This window comes from Equus asinus, chromosome 6, assembly GCF_041296235.1.
Source record: "Equus asinus isolate D_3611 breed Donkey chromosome 6, EquAss-T2T_v2, whole genome shotgun sequence".
Lineage (NCBI taxonomy): Eukaryota > Metazoa > Chordata > Mammalia > Perissodactyla > Equidae > Equus > Equus asinus.
In genome coordinates, this window is record NC_091795.1 from 51763668 (window position 1) to 51786178 (window position 22511).

Consider the following 22511-nt stretch of genomic DNA (forward strand, 5'->3'; position numbering starts at 1 on the left):
TTTTTCTTTGTTTTTATTTTTTTTTATTTGGATGACCAAAGGTCATTACAACCTGGCTTTTTATTGTATTTGTTTCTGGTCTTTGTTAAGTTCTATTGGAAAAACCACTGTCTGTGTTTTTTTGGCAGTTGTCTGCATTAACCTGTTCATACACCCATTTTGTCCCTTTATTGAAAAAAATAAAAAAAATTAAAGTACACAATGTAAGCTTCTTGTGTCCTCATTTGACACACTCTGTAAATTACTTTCAAGAAAATAACAGGTTTTAAGAGAAGGCCAGTCAGTCTTTTTCAGGATTATTTCTATGGGCATTTCGATGCGTGTATTATATCCAAAAAGAACATAAAGTACTTACTGTATTAAAATAGACATATCTCAAACCATGGAAATAGTTTTTAGACTTTACAGTTCTTGAATAATTTTCAAGAAATCGAAGCTGTTTTCAGTCTGATGTTAAAAACTTTCCCTCTATCTCTTAGCAGTAATCCATTCAGATATAAATGAAAAACTTACTGGTAATAACATCTTAAACTTTTATTTCCTTTGGATTTTTTGCTGCTCTTGTTGTCTAAAAGTTCTTTTCTATTCTCCCATCCCTGCCCTCTCTTAGAAATAAGTAAAAAAGGTTTTTTAAAAAATCAGCTCTTTTGTTTCCACATAAGAGTCTTCCCTCAGCTAAAAATAACCCCGCCCCCCAATCTAAAAATCCAGCAGCCAAGGCATCGGGTGAAAAAGAGAAAAGAAAGGAAGCAGTAACCAGGAATTTTGCCAGATGTGGGCAAATCTGTGGAATCAGCTGCTAATTTCCTGAGATGCATGGTGTCTGCCTTGTAGTTCTGAGATTCTAGGGAGCCCAGGGGGGACAGATCTTTTAGGTGTTTTTAGCAGGTCTTCCTGGCTGATAGCAAATGAGGATGGGAATACCCTTCAGTTATCTTCTGGCCAACGGATTTATGAAAGGAAACGTTGTCTTTGAAAAGTGAGTTAGGTCTATTTTAAAAACTCCTTAGAAGTCTGTGTGGTCAGGTTTGCATATACTGCAGGTTGCAGCATCTATTTGCTTTATTAAAAGACATACCTCTGTGGTACTGTATCCCTCTTCCCAGCGTAGATGATGGATACCACATCATTTTGATTTTTGTAAAAACCGAAACAAAAGCCGTCCTGTTGTCTTCTTGTGGTAGCATTTTTGTTGCTCAGTTCTTATGCCCTGGTGCCTGTGAGGTGGCCTTTTCAAGTAATGCCTTTTATCTGAGGCAAGAATAGTTTTATCTTACTAAAATATAGAGAAAGGAGGTGTATTTTTTTAAAAGCCCGTTTGGGTGGGAAGCAGAGAGTGGAGGCAGAGAGGAATCCAGTAGGAGGGTTTGGGAGAGCGTTGTACAGGAGCTGGGATAGGGTGGAGGGTGCCTTGCAGAACTTGATAATTTGGCAGTGCCCTGAGAGGAGAGGCATGTGTTTTTGATTAGGTTACTTCACAACTGAATCCAGAATGCTGTTCAAGATAGATAGAAGTATTCCCCAGTGCCATGCCAGTTGTAGACATGGTGACTTCTGCTCCACCGTATTAAATGTCCATAAAGCTGCTGTGTGTCCCTATTACTCTCTTGTTAGGAGCTATGGGTACAACTGTGCAGGTTTTCATTTTAATTTCTCAGTATGTGATGCTCTTAGTGTGATTAGGTTTTGCATCCTGACAGACAGAATTAATGGTGGATGCTGTATACTTGTACGTTCAAATTTCTTAAATCAAACGGAGAAGGGGGAGGGGTGTAAACATCTGGTGATAAATCACAGATTGTGTTTGATTACATGGCCCCAAAGTTAAGTAAATTTATTAGGAGACAGGTTCTTCAGGATATTTAGTCTCCTGACTTACAGAAGCCCCCTTATAAAATACTACTTCTGAAGTTGAGAGAACAATAGAAACACGAAAACCCAGGCAGCAAGAATATAACTTATAAAGGACATCTTATATCCAGACCCTAAAATTTAAAATCTCAATGTAAAATAACAAAAACATTTATTGTATAAAACAAAACATTTCTGATGCTAGGATGAATTCATGATAAATTTTTTAAATAAGGAAATAATAAGGACATTAACATTTTTCAGAATCCTCAAGTTTATGTGACACTCCTGATGTGTTGATGCAATGTTCTCTACATGCCTGAACTCGACGCTTAAAATGTTCCTTTTTATTTTCATTTTGAGAACAACTTAATAAACAGGAATACAGCAAATACTATTTCTCACAGATTTTAACCCAGAAACTCTCCCAGTGCATGTACTACCTCCATCCTGAGACCATTTACTGTCCTCTCTTTGTCTAAGACCTGCAAAAGGGCTGAAATGAACACACTTTAAAGGTTGCTAAGAAGTGAGGGAGCACTTGGTTCTTCATTTGTACCAGCAATGACAGGAAGTGTGAAGTAGTTGAGTTTTTCCCAGGGCATTCTGCGATAGAACTGTTTATTTAAATACCATTTCTGGATATGCAATAAGTACATACTGTATATATTCACAATGCTTGAAGTGAGAATTTGAAAGGAAGTGGTGGTGGGGGTTAGATATCATTTCATTTGGAGAAATAAGGAAATGAGCTGGTTTATTCACGGACACTAAAAGTTTGTTAAAGGTACTGGGATATTTCAGGCCTTCCTGAAAAGGAGTTGAGAAGCCTCAGGCCCCATCCTGTCCTGCTTCAAATACTCTACTCACAGAAAGGAAAGGAGGAAATACGGTGTTTTCTTTTTTAAACCTCTCCCCACCTCCATACACACACACAAACATGATTTCTTATGACTGTGTTGTAATCGTGTGTTCTTCATTATGATTCTGTTACTCCATTGTCCCTGGGCCTGGTGTGTTCAAGAGTGTACCCATCCCATTCTCTTCTTTTCAGACAACTTCCCATTAAAAAAGAAAATGGTGGGGATTTTGCTGGTATGAGGATGGGATTGACAGTGTTCTTTAAACCTGCTTGGAAAAATGTTTTTTTGAAAGACTGTTAACTTTTAAAAGGCATGAGCCGCTCAGCAAATTTTCCTAAGTGTCTTCTAAGGCCCTGCAGCTTTTCCAATTAAGAGTAAATGAACCCATTTCTAGAGCAGTGGACATCAGAACACATAGATGGAATTGGGATTATGTACATTTATGCCAGGGCTGCTCTAGCTACAAATTGTAGCCGTGGGTTGTTGGGTATGCACTTTCGCTTGCTGTCATCTTGTTATCCCATTAGCCGCTGTTTCATTGAGTAAAACACATGGCCAGTGAATCAGCCTTTAGGGGGATGGGCCTGTTTCTCTCTCTCTCTCTATTTCCCAGTGTCATTGATGGTCATGGGACGCGATTAATTCTTCCCTTACAAATGGGAAAGGAGACTAATACAGTTCACATGGGTCATTGTACTCAAGTACCTAAACGTGGCTGAACACAACGCCATTTGGTGGATCCAAATACTGTTTTTCCTTTCTGTAAAGTGGCGAAGACTACTTAAAGGGAGCATATATCAGGTCTTTTACGAGACAGCCGAAAAGGCAAATTAAGCAGCTTTCCCCAAAGACTATCCTCTAAAGCAGGACCCCCCCAAACCCATAGGGGGCTGTGCTTTTAAATGACCGTGAATGTGGAAAACGCCCATGCTGCACTTTGTCTGTTTAGGGCTTTCAATGTTGGTAGCAGGTCTGACAAAGGGGTTGTTGGGGTATCACCTACAGGGGCCTTGATGACAGTGACTTAGGGCTGGACTGGGAATGGGATTCCCCAGAGCCCACCTGGACACAGCAGGCCCCTCAGCCCAGGTCTCCACTGCTCAGGGGGGGAATGCGTGAGAGCAGCTGAGCTCCAGACCCCAGGCCTCCTGCGGCGCCAAGTCAGGGGAGAGGAGGCCCCAGGCCTCTGCTTCAGGTCACCATGGCAACGAGGCTGGAATGCCACAGTGGTAGCACTCTTCCTCGGCACATCCACATCCGGACTCCCAGTTCTGCTGCTTCAAGTCAATGTGCACAGCAAGGGAGGAACCCCGGAGGAAACTAACCACTCCCTTCTTCCCTTCACCATTGCCTTTCCCCCTTACAAAAGAGAAAAAGAGAAAAGAAAACTGCATGTTTGAAAGAAACTACAGGCAGTTTTTGGTGCAATTTGGGAGCAACTGTTTTGGGTTCTGGTTTCTTCTTCAGAGATTTGTTCGCCTCTTGTAAATCGTTGGCTGCTTTGACGTTGAACTTGATGACATTTCATGTTTTCGTTGTGCTGCTTTTACATCAATTTTGATTTTTTGTTTCTTTATAATTTTATTATTATTTTAAGGAAATGTCCCCCTCCCCCCCCCTTGTTCTCCTCAACCAAAGGACTGTCTCCCACTCAGTTTTCTCAGTCATAAGGGAAAGTGTTTCCCTCCAGGTGTGTCCAGACTTTCCTAGGACTATCATATGATTGGGGAGGGGGTCTGAGTCCTCTTGGGGAAAGACGGGAGGGAGGCGTGGGAAAGGCACTCAGAGGTCGGAGATTTTTTGAGGGGAGGGGACTGAGTTTGAAATCATGTTTAAGATGCCAGTGGCTCAACCTGTGCTTGATTTAAGTTGTAATTTTTTAAAGAGCTAGTTAGAGAACAGAAATCACTGGCCCAAGTCACACCTGTATTTTTTTTCCCCCCTCCTCTGTCTCCAACCTCTTTCTAGGTTCTTCACACACCCCCATTCGGCGTAGTACCCAGAGAGCTCAAGATGTGTGGCAGTTTTCGGATGGAAGCTCGAGAGCCCTTAAGTTCTGAGAAAATTTGAAGCCCCCGGGGGCGGGGGGGACCCGTGCCGCCCAGCCGACATCTGCGTGGTCTGTCATCCTGCTAGTTTGTGATGTTTTCTGACAGTAGCCTCCAAGAAGCCGTTGTGCGAAGACAGAGTCCTGCAGAGTCCTTCCTGCCTGGGCCTGCAGTGCCATTTTATTTATATTTTTTAATAAAAAGTAAAAACAAAAAAACAGACCCACATTGGAACAGTGAATCAGTCCCATACAGAGGGCCCGTGGACCATGGCTGTCCTGAGTGACGTCCTGGCCCTTTTGAAACCAGCCAACCTAATTACCCGTATTGTGGAAATGAGCATGAGTCCCCGACCCCTTGTTTCTATACATTCTATGTTGTCTTTTAAAAAGTGTGCTTAACATTGACACAATAAATGTTGGAGCTTTAGGTGGTGTTTGCTTGTTCTTTAATTATTAATGCTTATAAGACAATGCAGCTGCTTGTGACTTTGTATTTCTGTACCCGTTTCCTGCAGACATCCATCGGGTGGGTAGGAGGAACAGATTTGAGGAATGGGGAGGAGGTGTAGGAGGGGAAATAGGTTACTGCTTATCAGATGGCATAAATTTTCAAGGAGAATCAAAATGCAAAACTTGGGAATAAATCATAGCAATATCATAATTAATGTAGTAGCAGTTATTAATGCTGAAGTGTGGTTTTCCTAACTGTCGGACTTATAATTTGCATACCATTAAATAATGCATAATATGGCACGCTGAATTCTGTTTTTCAAATATATGCTTTTGGTGGTTACCATGCAGGATTTGAATTTGTCTTTTAATTTAGTTCAAGAAAGATAACGTCATTGGGTTAGTGGTAAATCCCAAAGAAGGTGATAAATGTCAGTACTTGTTTATTAAATATTCTAATTTTAGGTTCCCAAACCTTCAGCAAATATATCTTAATGCAGACAAACAAACAAACATAAAACTTCTTTATTACTTATCAGGAAATTTGGGGCAGATTTTACAAGGGGAAAAATTATAGGAGGAAAGAGGCTCTTGTGAGAACACACTATTGTAAACATAGTAAGGCCCCATTCCTTAGAAATTGGTGACACAAATAAGTTAGGATTACAAACAGGTGATAAAAATTCCTTCTGGCCCAGTTAATTTGCAAAGAACTTTTCTCAATTTGGTGCTTTCTATTGCCTGGAGATCCAGAAGAGAACTAGAGACAATATAGCATATTAAAATAGGTTCATAAATAATAGAGCTCAAACACCTGTGTATTGTAGATTTGCATATTGGCTGTGAACGTAAGTGGGGAAAATCTTACCTACTCACCCTCTGGCTAGATTACTTAGCCTAGTGAGAAGATAGCAAAATAATTGGCATCTGGATTCTTTTCTGCTTATTCATCATAAATAACGACTCGTTACAGTAGTGTACGCCTTACACTTTATACGGTGCTTTCATGTACATGATCCCATCTTCACTGGGACAGAGCTCACAGCTTCCAATTTGTGGCTGAAGAGACTGAGGCTCACCAAGGTTAAGGGCTTGCCCGAGGGCATGTCAATGGGAGGGAGAGCAGAGAAGCCAGGTGTTCTGGTGTCTAGTGCAGAATGAATTCCACTGGACTCTCTAACTGATTATAGGGGGTGTCTCTCCCTGTGTTACCTCACAAGCCATAAACGTTCATGAACACACACGTATGGCTTACTCACACACATATCAGGAGTGTCCATTGGTAAGGGCATGTACATTTGTCTCTTCCTACCAACAGTTGTGTGCACTGCAGGACGATGCTTGGAACAGGGGTCCCTCCTTGCTATCTCCTTCCCCCAGTGACTTTTCCATGACAAATGAACAACCCTGATGAGTTTTTGAGAGTTCCTTTCACTCAGATGAGATGGGACTTCTAGCCAAGTGTTACTTCGTGGAGAAACACTCTCCCTGCCCCGTGCTCTGCGTCTGTGTTGTTGAAACTTAAGACCATTAGGGATTCTGTGACAATATCTTCCCAGAACGGGCTAAGCTCCTTGCTGATACCTAGAGAAAGTGACACCACTTCAAAAGGGAGACCCAACTGAAACAGAACAAACAAGGTTCTTTTGGACAACTTCAGCCTTGGTAACTGCAGTTGGTGTTCACTACACTTTCATTTCTGGGCTGTGTTTCTACCTCCACTTCATTTCTTCTCAATCAGTTTGTAAAAAAATGGATATCTCCAGAAGTGGGATTTTTTTTGGGGGGGAGGGGGGCGTGGGTAAAGGATATCTTTTGGTTTTCCCCCTTTTGGAGAAGAAATTTCCTTAATTAAAAAAAAAAAAGACCTTCTCTTCACCTGTATCTTTTTGAGTTGAAGGAAAATAAGAATGCATTTATGAAATTCATTATGAAATGATAGTGTTATGCTAGGCTAGAACTTTTGAAAACCCACACAGGATTGATGATTTGCAAAGACATCTCTCTGTGCGATATACCAAGGTCATGGTTATCCATGAACAGTGGAAGCGGCAGAAGGGACTGACAAGTCTGGTTGGAGTCCTCACTGTACCCTCTCCTGAGAGGGGAACTTCAAATTGCAGAGACTAACTGGTTGCCCAGCATGCTCTGAGCGTGGATTAGAGGACACTTCCCTGGTGTTCGGGAGGGTGGGGACCAAACTTGGGATGTTGTTCTTACCCTCCCAAGCCTGTCTACATACATTAATTTTGTGGTCTGTCCAAATTGTCACACCATACAAAAAAGTCTGTTAGACTTCTGGGTCCATGATGGCAGGGACTCAGTAGCTCCTGCAGCACCTAGCACCCAGCCTTTTGAATATGGGCAGTGCTGGAGAAACGATCGTATCAAAAACTGGTGGTAGTTTAAAGAAAAATATTAGGCAAGGAGAGAAAACTTGGACTCTACTGAGGTCTAACGGAGTGCCCCAAACCTTGGCAGAATATTTCCTGGGCACTCTTGCTTGGAGTTTTCAAGGACATTTGTCTTAGAGCCCAGCCTTTCAAGTAGTGAGAAATAGCTTGCAAGTTTCCTGTGCATTGACATGATTATCTTTTTGAGGGATAGATAGGTTAATGTAGAAGAAGATGATTGTTAATATTAACATATTTTTTTCTCAGAGTTAATGTTTATTCCTATCAAGAATTCTTATTTTATAAATCTGTGTCCCCAGAAAGCACTGGTAGAGAAGATCAGAACTGAAGTATTCTGTAGGCTATTGTTTCCCCTCTTACATGCCATGTAGGTTTGGCTCCTTTTTGGGTATAGTGTGACAAAAACAGATTTGAGAGATTTACATATTAGCTGTGAAGTCAACGTGAAGTTCAATGGGAAGTTCAGAAATAACAAATATTTCAAGCACGCCTTCCTTCTTCAAGGATTCGTCCTGAGTTCTTACCCAACAGGGAAACAATAAAGTTACGTCTCTTTTCTCTGACTCCCCACTAGAGACAACACTCTTCAGTTTTCACTCCTCCAGGTTACATTTAGCCAGAGAACTTCTCATTTCCAGTGAAATCCAGAAGCAGTAATTATTTTCCTTCCTATCAGTGTAAATTAAGATAAATTAAGATAACTTATTGTTAAATCACATAGCCTTTTCCCTTGCTTTATATTTTAAAAAATGCTCCTAGGAAATACTTAAAAGTTTATAGAGCACTTGTATAGACATGACAGAATCAATTTTCTTAGTGATTCTAAAAATTAGGAGAAGAAGAGACTAAAGCTGAAAGGAATGACAACAATCTCTCATTGAATGGATCGGGGCAACAGAGGCCCAAAGATGAAGCGAAGCAGAGCTTGAGAAAAAAGTTAGAGTCAAGCTTGAAACCACATAGTTAGTGGCTGAGCCAGAATTGGAACCCAAACCTCCAGCTCCTGTGCAAAAGAATTCAAATGGCAGATCTCTCCCTTGTGAGCTAATAAATTCAGAAACAAGGAATGGCGGAAAAGTGTGCACGGCAGAAGGATTTAAGAATGAAATCAAAACCTTGTTTTGGTGCCAGTCCTAGTGGGGAGCATGTGAGCGTGTGCCCCGTTTCAAGGGTTTCTAAGCAGAGTCCCGATGACAGAGAACATTTAGGCACTACCTGGAAGGACTCTTCTTTATCCCACCCTCTGCTGGTAGAAATAAACTTAGGGACCAAGAATTGCTGGGAGACAGCTTTTAAAGTTAAAAGGGCATAAAAAAGAGCTACTCATCAAACCAAATTCATCTCAAACGACTTAAATAGATCTCACAATCTGTTCCATTCTCTAGACAGGATTTAAGAGAAACACCCACTTAATTTGAATTTCGAGGCTGCATCATATCCTGTTAGCCAAATAGCCAATAGCATGACCTGAATCTTGTTACTGGGGTTATTTAATTTTGAGGTCAAAGGTGGTGAAATAGCAACGAGAGAAAGGGAGAATTGATTGAAATGATACACAACTCTGGGTTGTGAGGATCATTCCATTTAATATGCTATTTAGGCTGCACGTTCTTTTTCTGTGCGAGATGAAATCGTGCTCATTTTCCCTTTTGATCAGGGTGTCTGGCTCTGTTTAGAGATGCACAAGTTCTGCCTCACCCCTTATTAGAGCTGGTGTGTCCAGCACTTCTGCTGCCGTTTCTTTTCCTGCCAGCCACTCTTTGATTCACACTTACTTCTTTGAATGGACATGGGTTGACTTTGAATGTCTCGGGGCCTGACGGGGCTGCTGTTGCTGTGAGCAGCAGCTGCTTCGAGCCTGCATGGGCAAAGTCCTCCCTGAAATAGGAGCGGGACAGGAGGAAGCCTCACAGAGCAACTGGCAAAGCAGATAGCCCTGTCAATGAGGGTCCGAGAGGAAGTCATCTGCCTGATTTTTTTTCCCTGGCGATAGTTCCCTGAATTTCCTGAGAGGGTAATGCAAACAGGCAACGTCTGCTGCCATCATGGTCCCGTCTGCTCCTCTCTCCCTGCTGATCCATCCTCTCCTCTCAGATATGCAGAAAGCTACAGAGAGGTCTGCCGAGACTGCCTTCCCTTTGGCTGTAAGGTTTGCAGAGCGTCACTCAGGCCCCTATTTCAGATGGCCTGATTCTACCTGTTGCTTGCTTCACGACACAAGGGGAAAAACCCAAATGCAAATAATCCTCTTCAGAAACTTACCCAAAGCTCAGAACTCAGGAACATGAGAGATTTCCCTTTAAAGTGGTCCCCTCTGTGCGGATTTGCCTGTGGCCACTAAGTCTTATTTGTGGAGTTCTTTTTATTTTTTAGCTTTGAGAGTACGTTTTCTTTTCTCTCTGACAGGCTGATGTGCTGGGGGTGGACCCCTGGGGTTTTTGGTCCAGACAGGTGAATGGTGCTAGCGTCTGAGCTGGCAGCTTGGGGTTGCAATCCTGGCACTATCTTTGCCATGCTCCCCCACTTGGCATCCCCTTTCTCTGTACTTGACTCCCCAGGCCCATTTCTCCCTCCGAGAAAGGAAGGACACAGCCTGCTTCCTATCTCCTACTGCCCACAGCACACAACAGTCACAGCGGTGTGAGCCATCCCAGAGCTCTGGACTCCGTGTAGGACATCCAGTCATGATAACTGTGGGGAAGGGCGGTTGTGGTTCATCTTAAAGGTGGGCTTTCCTTTGCTTTTCGTTAGTGAACCCATTTCCTTTATAAGTTTACGTCACAGAAAAATAAAAGCTGCAGTCATTTTTGTTTGGAATCTAAAGCTGTTAAAAAAAATGCTCACACTTTTGGGGGCCGGCCCGGTGGCGCAGCGGTTAAGTTTGCACGTTCCGCTTCTCCGTGGCCCGGGGTTCGCTGGTTCCGATCCCGGGTGCGGACATGGCACCGCTTGGCAGCCGTGCTGTGGTAGGCGTCCCACGTATAAAGTAGAGGAAGATGGGCACTGATGTTAGCTCAGGGCCAGTCTTCCTCAGCAAAAAGAGGAGGACTGGCAGTAGTTAGCTGAGGGCTAATCTTCCCCCCAAAAACAAACAAACAAAAATGCTCACACTTTTGAAAAGGCTGCAGTGCAGTGCTCAGAGGACATTGTATCACTCTGGTGCACCTTCAGGTTGGAGGTCCTTGTCCACCCCTCGCCCAGGGGAAGGGCAGCACTGGAGGACAGCCCTCTCCCACAGAGCCTTGTGCATCTCACCGAGGGTGGTAAAGCATCACACGTCTGCTGCTGCCTGGAGACCGAGGGCCAGGATGTGTCCAAAATGTGATATCTGAACACCCAACTCTTCTCATCCTCAGCTGGCAGATCATCAGGTAAAGAGCAAAATACAGGTTAAAGTGGAAATAATAATAACAGCTAATGTCTATTGCGAATTTACCATGTTCTAGGCACAGCAATAAGAGTTTTCCATTGCATGTTCTTATTTCTTCTTCATAACCACTTGGTGGGGTAGGTACTGTTATAACTCCCATTTTACTGAAGCTTGGAGAGACTAAGTGACAAGTGCAAGGTGATATGAGTGTTACTGCCACTATGATATGACTCCATAATCTTCACTCTTAACCTCTACGTATTGACTTCCAGGATCTATCTCATTCTAAAATTTTGTCACCATATGAAATGTTAAGGTTCTTCAACCTTGTACCATATTAAAAAAATGACAACAGTGCTAATTAAACTGATTAGGAAGCATACTCAAAGTGGCTTTACTTTCAGGGTTCTGGTCCTGTTAACTACAGAGCAAGGCCCATGTCAGTGTTTCTCACGGAGCTTGCCTTTCTGTCTGTCCTTGGCGCTTGGAGGACCGGTTTGATTTTGTGAGGTGTATCTGAGGAATTCACTCCTGCATCTTCTCCATCTGCAGTAAGGTTCACTCATTTGTTCAGTCAACAAATATTTATTAGGTCCCTGCTGTATGCAACCTACAGAGCTAAGGTGCTGGGGAAGGGATGCAAAGAAATAAAAGGCACAGTCATTGCCCATCAGAAATCACCACCAGTGGAGAATTAAATTAATTAGAATCCTACTAAATAGCTAGTCTCAGTTAAGCTGATGTGGCGAGAACAGTGGGCCTTCTAAAATGCTAATATATCATTCACTTTGCCATTGTAGACAGCAGTCCCAGGCAAGGGGGCTTCAGCATTCCCGAATGAATGGGAATGTTATTCCTTATGCCTTTTCAGTAGGATGCACACTAAAAAGTTGTTTTTCAAATGGTAGAGATGAGTATACATTGATGTTTCCTCATATATTCAGCTCAGTCCTTCTTGTGAAAAATAAGAGCAGATGGCTTAGAAGGAGGGGAGCAATAGGAACACAGTTCCTGTCCTGTGATCAGATAAGTGACCTACACGGGGGATAAGTTCATATATTTCAACCCTCTGAGCTGACCTGTAACTGATTACCTGCCACAAATTCAATCTAAATGGAACATGACAAAGAAATCTTTGCTTCTCCTCTGTGCAGTCCTATGATCTTTCTCAGAACATCAACATTAAGACAAGTTTTTTTCTCCACCTGCAGCATGCAAGGTGGTGTTCTAGGCAACTCTAAAGAAGTGTAAGACCTAACCCTGTCCTCAAGGGGATTATAGTTGGTGCTAAAGTGGGGGTGAGATTACAAGCATAAAAGCAGATAATTAACCATGAAAGAGTGCAATATGATTAATTCAGAAGTGAGAGACACAAACTGTAGGAATGTGAAGGAAGATAACTTCTCTGGGGCCCACAAAAATGTTGGGCTTTTAGTTGATCATCATTGGCAGGCCAGGATTTAGAGGATAAAGAGAAAGCATGAAGGCAAACCAGGTCAAGGCAATGCTGTGGTGATTAGAGGGCAGTGATTAGGCCAGTGTGTCAGGAAGAGAAGGGCTGTGTATGAAAATCAGGGAAGGTAAAGTTGGAAACTAATTTGGAACTATATTATGGAGGCCCTTTAATGATAGGCTGACGGGCTTGTATTCTAGTCACTAAATAGTTTTTCAAAATCATGCCCATAGAAAAGTCTTAGAAAGCATGTAGCAGGGTCTGGAATGGACTGAAGAGGAACTCAAAGGAGACCAAGAGACCAGTAGGAGGCTGATCCTTGGCGGTATTGGCAAATTCCTAGAAGAAGGGTTCTGTTGCAAAGATGGGATTTGGGTCAAACTATGTAGTCATCCTCACCACATCTAAGCAGACAATGACCCCATTGTTCAGTGGTATAGCTAAAATCCCCATGTGCCCTGGTCTAGAGCCATCCCAGACCATCCATGGAAGCCAACAAAAGGTCTTCCTTGTATGTTGACTGTGTTGGAAGCCCACCCAATGAAGAGCTTAAAGATAAAGACCTTGAGGCCCAAACGGGTCAGTTTGTTCCTAGAGAATGATTATTTTCACAATACAAAGAGAAGACATCATGTCTCATTAAGCATTTAACACTTTAGCATTTAACACATCACGTCTTAAGCAAAATGATAAACTCAACTGGAAAGGGAATAGAAAGCTAAGAGTTTTGCAGGTCAGCCGGCTCCAAGGACTTTCTTTTTTGGGGGGAAGATTTAAGAATTTTTTGGTTCTTCTGACTATTTGTAAAAGTTGTATTTTGTTGCTTTTTTCTTTGCAATGTGCTTGTTGATACATGTTGTGTCCTGTAACGATATGATTTTATTGTCATTTGGCCACAGCATTAGATGAATTTCATAATGAAGGCATAAATTGAAAGTAAGAGAGCATGTTTACATGGAATCAGAGAAATGTTCTCTGCACAAAGTAAGGCTGAACAGGCTGGGACTTTACTCTCTTGGAGCTTGTGTTTCAAAAATATAATCCTTCGCATTTTTATATTGCAGTCATATCATCTGGTAACCCTCGGTACTTCCCTTCCCCCTGCCTGCCACCCTGTTCCTCCTGGAAGCAGGCTGTGTCTATGACTGTCTAATGTCATAGTCAGGACATTTAAGGCATGTAAAGAATTCTTTTTTTTTTTTTTTTTGGTAAGGAAGATTGGCTCTGAGCTAACATCTGCTGCCAGTCTGCCTCTTTTTGCTTGAAGAAGGCTGTTGCTGAGCTAACGTCTGTGCCAATCTTCCTCTATTTTATGTGGGATGCCACCACAGTGAACTTAACCACTACGCCAATGGGCCAGCCCCTAAAGAATTCATTTTTGATACTGGATTGTGAACTCTCCATTTCTCCCAGATCCCCCTCCCCATTCCTGTGACTTGTCCACAGCCACAAGCCTCAGTGCTGGCCTCACCCCTCAGGAGGGTCATCTAGCAACAAGGATGTAAATATAGTCACGTGTTGCTTAATGACTGGGATATGTTCTGAGAAATGCATCGTTAGGCAATTTCGTCACTGTGTGAACATCATAGAGTGTACTTCCACAAACCTAGGTGGCATAGCCTACTACATACCTAGGCTATACAGTACTAGTCTATGGGACCACCATTACATGTGTAGCTTGTCGTTGACCCAAACGTCGTTATGCGGCACATGACTGTACATGCTAAGGATCAGTCATAAGCGAGTGGCTGGGAGCTGCCCAAGGGGTTCAACACATGTGGAAACATTCCCCTGAGATGTGAAAACACTTCAATGTTACCAGTATGGCCCATATTTCCCCTCCCACTGAAAAAGAGTAAAGCACACCTGGAAAAGTTAAGTATTCCCTACGGAGCTTGTTGGGGGACAGGGACTTAAGGCCTCTGTGAGACAAAGTCTGCGGAGCAGAAGGCAAAGCTTCCTTCTGCAGCTGAGCTCTCCTCTTCTCTGTCAGCACAGGGCTCTGTCCACCCCTCAACAAAATGATGATCACTGAATGTCGTATACACCCGGTTAGAAAACGCAAGTGTCCATATAGTTGTTTAATATAGTGGTTTGCATATAATCGCCCTTTCCGGTTTTCCCATGAGTCAGAATGATAGTGTACGTACAGGAAGCGTGTATATGCACAGTTGCACTTCTAATTCCTTACGTACACACCTATTTATAACATGGCATATTCATGCCTTGTGTGTGCTGCCAGTGCACACACATCCAGACTGGGAAGCACTCTCGTCTGTAATGACTGTGAGGATCTCAGTGACAGTACTGGGCTTTGATCTTTGATATCCACTACCCCCTAGCTTCTAGAGTCTTACCTTCAGAAACTGCATTAACTCTGGGCTCGTACTGTCCTTCTCCAGTAGTCAAAGGTAAAGGCCCCAAAGCCGGGCTATGGAAGGTTAGTTTATCCTTTCCCAGCCTGAGGAGTCATTGTGTCTACAGAACAGAAGTGGGATGGGCAGCAGTGGCGTAAACCTATCTCCTCTCCTACTGGAAATCACATTTAATTCTGACCCAAGGGGCCTCCGTGTCGCAAATGGAGAGGTAATTAAGCCTCAAGACTCTGAGCCTTTTGGGGTGAGAGGGCTTATTTTTCATATATACGTCCAGTATATTTTTGAAGAGCAGAAGGTGGGGGCAGAGAGGTGCAGGAAGCCTTGAAGAGGATGAAAACAAGATAGCAGGCGTTGGGCAGATTGCCATTAGGTGGCATGGATAAAGGGAACACATATTTAAAAATTAATTCCAGTTTTAAAAACCTTGAAAATTCTCCCGGCATTCTTGGTGGTGTGACAGAGGAATGGGGACACCAGTTTGCCCAGTGAGAGCTTGTGGGAAGGAGTGTGGGCTGGACAGCATCTTCAGCTATCATTATTATTATTTAAAAAAAAACTTACTGGGGCCCGCCCAGTGGCGTAGTGGTTAAGTTCACATGCTCCATCTTGGGTGCGGACCTAGCACCGTTGGTCAAGCCATGCTGTGGCGGCATCCCACATAAAATAGACGAAGATTGGCACAATCTTCCTTAGGCAAAAAGAGGAAGATCGGCAACAGATGTTAGCTCAGGGCCAATCTTCCCCCGCCACACACACAAATTTTATTATTGAATTGGAAAAGTTTCACCTGCAGAGACCTGGAGCGGGACCTCAAAGGATGGGAGCTCTCCTCTGGTAATGACACTTGGTTGTTAACCAACACAGCCAAGGGCCAAGCCCAGTGACCTAGAGGGAGATGGCTGAGGTAACCAATCCCCAGGAGCGGTCCCCCAAGGAGTGTCGGTCCCATTTCAGCCACTGCTAGCAAGGAACGTTCCACTTGCTGCTGCTCTGTGTTGATTTAGACCATCCCTCCTGGGTGTGTGGCTGCAGCTGAGTTTGGAAAATCTGAGGCAAGCGAGAGGACTTAAGATTTCCACTTAGGAATATTGACACCTTCCCGTATTCAAGGGACACTGAATGTGTGTGTGTGCGCGTGTGTGTGTTGGGTTTGGACAGAAGGTGGGGGTCAGACCCTTCTCTACTGCCCAGCTGTGTTAGGCTGGGGACGCGGAGGGTGCTAGCGGATACCGCACACCTCTCCTTCCACCACCCTGCTTTGGAACCAAGCTGAGAGAACTCTTTAGCATGGGCACCCTTAGGTTTTTTTTTTTGATGGGCCAAGCTTACAGTTTTCAAAGTGCTATGACAGGATGGTTGCAAAAATAAAAAGCTAGTGAAAGCTTAGTCACAATATTTCTATAGCTGGCAATCAAAAGATCATATTGCATGCAACTGGCAAAATCGTCATAGGGAAATTATGCATTTTCCGGAATACCTTATTCCCTTCTGTGTATTAAACATTACTTTAATATTCTGGTGACAATGTTTTATAATTAATCTAAATGTAAGGGAATGAACACACCAGAGATTATGTCTCAGCGCAAAGAGGTGAAAGAGCCTTTTTTGCAGTGGCAGACCAGATTACTGACTCAACTCCCTTCACTTAAGAGCAGCCACAGATACCGCTAGGGGCTAATATCCCACCCCATCCTCCAGTGAATGCAAACATTCTGTACACTTTGGGGAGTCAAACCCTTTCACTCATAAGGGTGTTAATGTTAACACAGAAGAAAAGCGTTTTAAAAATTGCGTTAGTTCATAGACTTATATTGAACTCAGGAGGGGGAATCTAGCCCCAGAGAGATAAAAACTAAAGAGCTGAGCCATAAACCAGTATGATAACATCCTTATTATAAGATGCAAATTGAGGGACCCAATTCACTAAAACACATGTTACTGGTATTTAATTTTGCTTGTGGGAATATATCAGAAGTTGGCCTATGCCTTGCGCACAATGTACTTAAAACGAGGGCAAGTAACTTTAGCTATAAAAAAAAGTGATAAAGAAGCACAGGGCAAGTCAGGATTGAGAGATAATTGCAAGGATCTAATTTAAGTGTCAGCATACACAGCTTTCTTTCCTGGCTTGGGTTTAGAGGCACAGCATTGGCATGAGAAGGCAAGTGGGACTGTGCTCCTGGGCGGGGAGGCTGGGGTCCTGCCACAGGGCAGTGGAATGGCGGCCCTGCTGGGCTGGTCCAGGCCCTTGGGGAGGGACCGCCTGTGGGTGGGGGCCAGAAGAGGCAGGCCCACACCCAGTGGTCATCGCAGGAACCTCACTCGAGCTGGCATGGTTGTGAGCCTGTGGTTTGGAGAGAAGATGCACTTCCTCATGCGAAAAAGGTCAGTTCCTCTTTCCTCGGGTGGCACAAACAGCCTGCTGGGTGTACTCGGACTTCCTGCCACTGCTTCCACCCCTGAGTAGGTGAATTATGCTTCCCTCTTTGGGTGACATCGTGACATTGTACCCTGTATCTCTCCAGGTGGCCATTCCTGTGAGGCTCAACAGATGAGAAAGCTGATCCTCAGGTCTCACCTCCTGTCAGAAGCCTTCCTCATCTGGGGGTTTTGGGGGAAGGGACCTCAAAGTGCCATCAGTGGACCACAGAGCGTGGGCATCACCTGGGAGCCAGTCAGAAATGCACAATGGGCAGTCTGTCCCCAGAGCTACTGAGTCATGATCTGCATGTTAACGATGTGCATTAACTTTTGAGAAATATGACCAAGCCCACCGTCTGACCTATTGCATGAGCCCTTCATTTGGCATTTGCCACTTAGGATTTGTAGGGTATGTATAATGAAGAAAGAGTTCTCCAAACATCTGTTTTCTGAAGGAGGGAGTCAAATCTTTGTGACCAGAGAGAAAAAAAATATCATAGGAAGCAGAGAGGTGCATTGAAGGTTGTCAGAGCGCAAGTATGGCGCACCATTAAATGTTACCTGAGACAACATCGGTCACCTGGATGTTGGCTGGGGAGGGAAGGGCCGTCCAACCCATGGGGGCACGAGGGTGTGCTGAGGGGACATGTTTGCTCTGATGATGTTGGCTGAAGCCCTAGAAGAAGCTATGGACATAAGGATGGGCTGCCCCTGCCCAGCCCCCTCCAGAAATAGGCTGCCAGCAACCTCCTTGAGAGTAGAAGTTAGGGAGGCAGAGAGGAGAGGAAAGGCGCAGAGGGCAGGGACCCCTAGGCCACCTTACATGGTTAAACTTGCTGACCTCAAGGCAGGCAGGGTAAGCCTTCAGTGATGTCAGGGGCTTTTTGAACTAACTCTGCTCCCACTAACCCGCAGATGCCTGAAATTCGTTTAATAAGATGAAAATCCTTTCATAACTCAATTAGGAAGGAAAAATGCTTACACTGCAAAGGCTGGTTTGAGGTAGCACTTAAGTGTGAATGAGTTAAAGAATAACCAGCCAATCAATCCTCGAATCTCGATAGGTGAAGAGATGGACCAGTCCTGGTTTTGCTGGGCTGACAGACTCAGTTAAAACTGAGCAGAGGGCTGGGTGCAGAACATGAATTTCGAAGACCCCACTCTCATAGCCGTGAGTAGGGCCCAGTTTACTTCACACTGAGCAGAGGGCTGGAAGCATCTAAGGAAGAATTTTAGTCATGCAGCTGCAAGGGTCACAGCTCAACTTTGCATTATTCAATGAAGGGTTTTGTTTTCTGTTTTTAAACCCAAGTTATTTCATATAGAGGAGCTTGTCTCCTAGGGCTTTCTTAATCGGAGCATTACATTTAAGTATCTTATCTCTCCACTTGTCTCTGTCCTACACCTTGTGGCTTTCCCTGGTGCAAGCACAGTGTCCACACATAATTCTCCGTAGAGATACCCAGATGCAAGTGGCTCTTTGGAAGGGCCAAGAAGACCTTCAGTGGGGTAGTTTCCTCTCCCAGGATGGATTTTACTCATTGTGTTATCACCAGGACAGCCCACACGCATCCAGGCCTCTGGAGTGAGTAACTTATTCTTTTCTTCCATTTTTTTAAAAGCAAAGAGGATATTTTACAAGAGGTTCTCAAAGTTCAAATTACCCCATCAGACTGATCTAAATGCTCTCAGATGGGCAGGAGATTGAGGAGGGGGTGGGGATGGGATTATTAATGAAGGTTTTCAAATGTGTGGTTAAAAGGCTCACATTTTTCCAATAGCTCAGATCCAGGCTCCAGCCCCAGTTTCCATCTGACCCTTGAGAAGCCATCTCTCCAGGGGCCTCCTTTGGAAGGGAGAGCCCTACATGCTTGACTGCCATGTGGGATCCAAAGGAACAATTCCTGAGCACCTGAGAGAAATGCCCAAGCGAAAGCACTGGGGTGCTGGGGAAGCAGCCCCTGGTTTTTGGAGAGGGCATGAGAAGAAGTTCACGGAGGGCTTTAGTTTTGTTTAGATTCCCAGTCATTCTCTTATTACTGCTACTCCCTGAGTTTGTGTAACTATTGGCCTACAAAATAGGTCAGAAGTGTTCTCTCATTTGATGCTCACAGTGGCACTGTGGTATGCTACAAGCAGGTACAAGGCTATTATCTCCAGTTCACTGACTGGGAAACTGAGGCTCAGAGCAGTTTGGGAGCTCTCCTGAAATCACACAGCTAGTTAGAAGTCAAGTCCCAGGGTAGATATGTCAGTACTGGGTGGAGATGGTATAAAACGAGATCTGCAGGCCACTATTTCTCTAAGTTCGAGTCATCTGCTTTGCCCCTTCCTCCCTCCAAGACAGGAAGCTGGTTCAGTGCCCTCTCCTTGGGCAAACTTTAGAGGCATCTCATCGGTGCTGGGTAGCTACCCTAAGACCCAGCAATTCCACTCCTGGGTATATATCCATAAGAATTGAAAGCAGGGACTCAGATATCTGTACCCCCGTGTTCATGGCAGCGTTACTCACAACAGCCAAAAAGTAGAAACAACCCAAGTGTCCACCAACAGATGAACTGATTAACAAAAATGTGGTATATGTACACAATGGGATACTATGCAGCTATAGAAAGAAATGAAATTTTGACACATGCTACAACGTGGATGGACCTTGAAAGCATTATACATAGTGAAATAAGCCAGTCACAGAAGGACAAATGATGTGTGATTCCACTTCTATGAGGTACCCAGAACAGGCAAACTCATAGAGGCAGAAAGCAGAACGGAGGTTACCAGGGACTCGGGAGAGAGTGGAAGGGGGAGCTGTTTAATGGGCATAAAGTTTATGTTGGGGATGGTGAACAAGTTCTGGAGACACACGGTGGTATTGAGTACACAGCATCATGAATGCTTACTGCCACAGAATTGTGTGCTTACACGTGGTTAAAATGATAAATATTATGTTATATACACTTGACCACCTTAAAAGAAAAAACTGTTAAAAACAAAAAGAGCAAACAAAAGCCAAACAGAAAACAACAAGAACAAACAACAACAAAATAAGCAAAAACAAAAGAGGAGACAAAGCAAGCAGAGATGCACAGGGTAAATGGCACAGGGGGAAGGCTGGGTCTGGTGTGGGAGAGAAGGGCCTGGAAATGGAAGAGGAGAAGGAAAGAGAGGGGCTGGGAAGCGCTCTGCCTGGGGGTCTGCAGGCTTGTTGGGGAGACTGCCACTCTCTAGGGCTGAGGCTCCCGCAGGGAAACCGGCCCAGCCAATTTCAGCCAGATTTTCTTTTACTACATGACAGCGTGCCCGGAGCCCCAGGCGGGATCGCCTCCCTGGGGTGGGAGAAGTGTCCATTTCCGGCTTATTTATGTGTTTTATCCCAAGAGTGGGATAAACGGCTGTGAAACTGACCTGATATTTATGTCCATTTTAAGGCTGGTGGTTGATATGAGTGCTTTCTAGATGAACTGCGCCCTCAGAGCCATTTACTTTAGTGCAAGGTTTCTGTTGGGGAGGAAACTGGGAAAAGTCATCAAATTCCATGCTTGCTGCTCCCTCTAATTATATTCTCACTTTTGAATAACTTCTAAGCACTTAGGAAGCACAAGAAGTGGGTCCCCTTCAAGTTCTGGGCACATTCCAAAGGCAGCTAAGATGTTCCTTATAAGCAGGCTCTTTACTGTGAGTTTGTGAAATCTACTTTTATCATTCTAAGAGTTTCCCTTAGGAAAAGTGCACGATCTGGCTTTCAAACATGTTCTCAGGCTGTATCAGGGAAGACAGATTCTAAATCTCACCTGGCCTGTTAATTTGTGTGGTCATTCCCTGTTTGTTTAGAATTCTCTCCCCTCTTTTTTCTCCCTTAAGCGACCAGTTGGCATAATCACAGTCCTGCCCGCAGAACTCCCTGCCTGTCGAGCCCTGAAGGTTCAGGTCTGTAGACAGAAAGAGGCTGGAATGTAAGGTGTGAACACTGAGATATAACAGTGCAGGCAAGAGTTTCGTCTGGTTGCCATTGGGCTTTAAAAACTTCAATGTCAGGAACTGGCCTCGAAAGCAAAGGAACTTGAGAGACTTGAAATTCCATTCTGAGACCAGGGCAAAGGACCCCCAGCCCTCAACACTGCGACTTGCTCTCAGGTGGCATTCGGCATATATTTGCTGGTGATGGAGGCAGATGGTTGGAATTCATTTTTTGCCAAATAATTTTGTTTTCTGAGTCTTGAGTCCTGGTCAAATCTTCCCTTTTTATCTTATTTTTTGAAAAATCAATTGATATAGGCTGGGCTTAACTGCAAGGGAATTTAAGCAGGAGGAAAGGCTAATTCATACAAGGTAACTGGTAAATCTGGGAGTCCCTGAAAGGATTCCAAAGAAATGTGAGTGTATGTCTGGGAGGAGGGCAAGGAAGTGATTGTTTTATTACTAATAACATAATGATGTAATCATACTTTTGAAAAATATTTTAAACTTTGTTGAAGAGTTTTATTTTGCCCTTTGTCCCAGTGCTACCCAGGAATTGCTATTAGCCTTATTTTTCTGATGAGTGAGCTGAGGTGCAGAGCAGTCCAGCTGTTTGTTGGGGGTCATAGTACTGGTTAGGAGAACAGGCAGGGATGACACCCAGGTACTGTGACCCATCCTGCAGACTTTCCTTGGGATTTTTTTTTTTGGGGGAAGATTAGCCCTGGGCTAACTACTGCTAGTCCTCCTCTTTTTTTGCTGAGGAAGACTGGCCCTGAGCTAACATCCATGCGCATCTTCCTCTACTTCATACGTGGGACGCCTACCACAGCATGGCATGCCAAGTGGTGCCACGTCCACACCCAGAATCCGAACCAGCGAACCCCGGGCCACCCAGAAGCAGAACGTGCGAACTTAACTGCTGTGCCACTGGGCTGGCCCCTCCTTGGGATTTTTAATCTTGTCCTTTCTGGACGTGCCCACTCCTGGGTTTAGACTCACGTTAGGTGCTAGTGGGAGGGTGTTGGATGTAGTGAGATAAGTGTGGGCGTAGGGGGTGGCTCTGGAAGGTGCTGACGTTCTTACGGTGGAGCTGGTCCTAACCCTGCCATGGTGAGGTGATGGGAATTGAAGAAAGACCCTTTTCTGGAAGGGAGAAGTGTGAGTGTTGGGTTCATGATACTGATGTGTTGTTCTTGGTGATGCCCTTCAGGCCAAGAAAGCAGGAGAATCTATGTACGACCTGCATCCTCTGGGCTGCTTCTGAGCCTGGCCAGCTCCTACACCTCACCCCTAAGAGGGCAGCT

The 22511-nt window shown here is 44.2% G+C and overlaps 1 protein-coding gene across 10 annotated transcripts in view; it reads left to right on the top strand.

The window, feature by feature from the left end:
- Positions 1 to 5191, top strand: part of BCL11A (BCL11 transcription factor A) — a 97899-nt gene extending 92708 nt beyond the window's left edge. For all 10 annotated transcript variants that reach the window (XM_044772498.2, XM_070512062.1, XM_070512053.1 and 7 more), the window contains one exon: positions 4683 to 5191. In XM_044772498.2, the coding sequence (XP_044628433.1) occupies positions 4683 to 4784 (102 nt within the window). In that variant the 3' untranslated portion in view covers positions 4785 to 5191. The remainder of the gene's footprint in view (positions 1 to 4682) is intronic.
- The last annotated feature ends 17320 nt before the right edge of the window (positions 5192 to 22511 follow it).